Raw genomic sequence first — 2,526 nt, forward strand, 5'->3', positions numbered from 1 at the left:
CCGAGCGGAGTCCCCTCTGGTCCTGCTGGTGAATGGGAGGAAGCAGAGTCTCACCAGCCAAGCAGCAGCAATTGTTGCCTACAAACCTCAGATGGAGTAGAGGCCTCAGCACCGGGGGATATGGCCGTATTTCCCCCCTGCCCTCTCCCCTTCCCTCCCCTCCCCACCCTCAGTGACCACCAGCAGATATGGCCTGTCCTCCCCAGGGACTACAAGCAGATGTGACCATATTCCACCCCCTCCCCACCCTCCAGAAACCACCTGCAGACATGGTCGAGTCCTCCAGGGATTTCTTGCAGACACGGGCCCTCTCTCCCATCGCTGGAGTTGCACTCTCACACTCACGTTTCACACACACTCATGTTTCACACACACACACTCTCTCACACACACGCCCACCGCCCCACACGCGCGCGCACACACACACACACACAGGCACCCCCACACACACGATATGCTCCCAGCCCTTTACCAAAGCTCCATGCAGCAGTCCCTGCTCTGTCTGGCCTGTGAATTTGCGCCGAGCCCCAGGGCCAGCTCAGCACGGGCCAGTCATTTGACATGGGATCCTCTGTCCCACTCAGCACCCCGGCCGCCCCTGACGATTAAATGCTCACTTGCCCTAATCCCCCGGGGGGGGCGGGGGCGGGGCGGGGGCGGGGTGGCAAAAGGTTTCCCATCACTTGCTTTGATACAGTGTCCCACAACATCTTTGATACAGTTTGCAAAGTGTATATATTTTCCATGTTTTTCTAAAACAAAAGTGTATATATTTATATATATTTCTTGGTTAACTTCCAGAACTGTACATTTTTTGTTTCTCTGTGTGTGTGTGTTGTTATTGATCGTGCAGTTTGCCTTTGTTGTCCTAAAGCGAGCTGTGATTGTGAAGTGAGTGATTAAAAGTTGGTGAATTGGAAACATTGCTGTGTTCAGGTGTGCGTGTGTGTGAGAACCAGCCGTCCATGTCCTCCACTCCTCGCTGTTGTGCCTCGTGACACGAATAAATCCGATGCCTCTCCCCCAGCCGACTCCCAAACACGAGAGGAAAGCTCTCAGCCATCCCGCGGTCTGTTAGAATTAGGGTAACAGTTGCCCCCCCGACAGGTCACGCTTCAGCTTATACAGAGCCCTGGATAGGTCACGCCTGTGCCAATGAGTAAAGGAGCCGGGAAGGATAGAAGTGACCTTCCAAGGGGCATGCGGCATCAGTGAAGCTGAACACAACACCTGGACTGAATGGCGAGACGTCGGGGAAGGTCTAAAAAGGTGTCCCTCGTACACCAGTCATTGAAATTAAACATTGCAGACGGTGGAGATGCGTACTGCCTTGCCTTCACACTCTGCGCCTCTGGGTGTAAACCCGAGGATCCCATAAGTGACTGTTTCAGCGTGCCTGGCCAGCTTCAGTGACCCCTGAGTTCCCTTTCCTCCTGTACTCCCCTCTAAACTTGTAGCATTGAGCCTGCTTTGTCTCTTGGTGTTTATTCTGCAGGTTGGTCCCAGTAACAAACTGGTGCAGGGCAGTCAGATGTCCCTACTTCTGAACTGCAGCCCTCTTCCAGCAAAGACCAACACACCGTTTGCCTGTCTCGTAGGTTCTGGCAGAACCTACCCGTCTCCTTCCGCTGACTGGTGTACAAAGGCAGAGCGGATTCCCTCAGCTCGCTGCCCACGGTCGGCCCAACCTGTTCCTGCCGACCCAGATATCTTAAATTTATCTAGTCCCATTTGCCAGCATTAGTCCCCTATCCCTCTAAACACTTCCTATCCACATACCCATCTAGATGCCTTTTAAATGCTGTAACTGTACCAGCCCCCACCCGCTTCCTCTGGCAGCTCGTTCCATACACGCACCACCCTCTGCGTGAAAAAGTTACCCCTCAGGTCCCTTTTAAATCTTTCCCCCCTCACCTTAAACCTATGCTCCACTAGTTTGGGACTCCCCTACCCTGTGGGAAAAGCCCTTGTCTATTTACCCTATCTATGCCCCTCATGATTTTATAAACCTCTATAAGGTCACTCCCTCAGCCTCCGACACTCCAGGGAAAATAGCCCCAGCCGATCCGGCCTCTCCCTTCCGAGATCCTCGTAAATCTTTTCTGAACCCTTTCAAGTTTCAGAACGTCCTTCCTGTAACAGGGAGACCGGGATTGAACGCAGTATTACAAAAGCAGCCCTAACCGATGTACAGCCCCAACATGACCCTCCCAACTCCTACATTCAATGCACTGACCAATAAAGGCAAGCGTACCGAACACCTTCTTCACCGCCCTCTCTACCTGCGACTCCACTTTCAAGGAACTATGTACCTGCTCCCCAAGGTCTCTGTGTTCAGCGACACTCCCCAGGCGTGGATCACCATTCTGACCATATGCGACCTTTCCATTTTTTTTAGCAGCGAAGGTCCGTCTGTGGGTGGGGAGGGAGAGGGGGATTAGGTCTGTGTGTGTGTGGGGAGAGAGAGGGGGATGGAGAGGGGGATTAGGTCCGTGTGTGGGTGGGGAGGGAGAGGGGGATTAGGTC

The 2,526-nt window shown here is 53.4% G+C and overlaps 1 protein-coding gene across 1 annotated transcript in view; it reads left to right on the forward strand.

The window, feature by feature from the left end:
* The window catches only part of ttc5 (tetratricopeptide repeat domain 5), an 8,168-nt gene extending 7,247 nt beyond the window's left edge, over nucleotides 1-921 (forward strand). Inside the window, exon 9 of the mRNA XM_048620984.1 lies at nucleotides 6-921. Coding sequence (XP_048476941.1) covers nucleotides 6-100 — 95 coding nt within the window. The 3' untranslated portion in view covers nucleotides 101-921. The remainder of the gene's footprint in view (nucleotides 1-5) is intronic.
* Nucleotides 922-2,526: the final 1,605 nt, after the last annotated feature.

The sequence above is a fragment of the Rhincodon typus genome, chromosome 50, assembly GCF_021869965.1.
Source record: "Rhincodon typus isolate 14 chromosome 50, sRhiTyp1.1, whole genome shotgun sequence".
Classification (NCBI taxonomy): Eukaryota; Metazoa; Chordata; class Chondrichthyes; order Orectolobiformes; family Rhincodontidae; genus Rhincodon; species Rhincodon typus.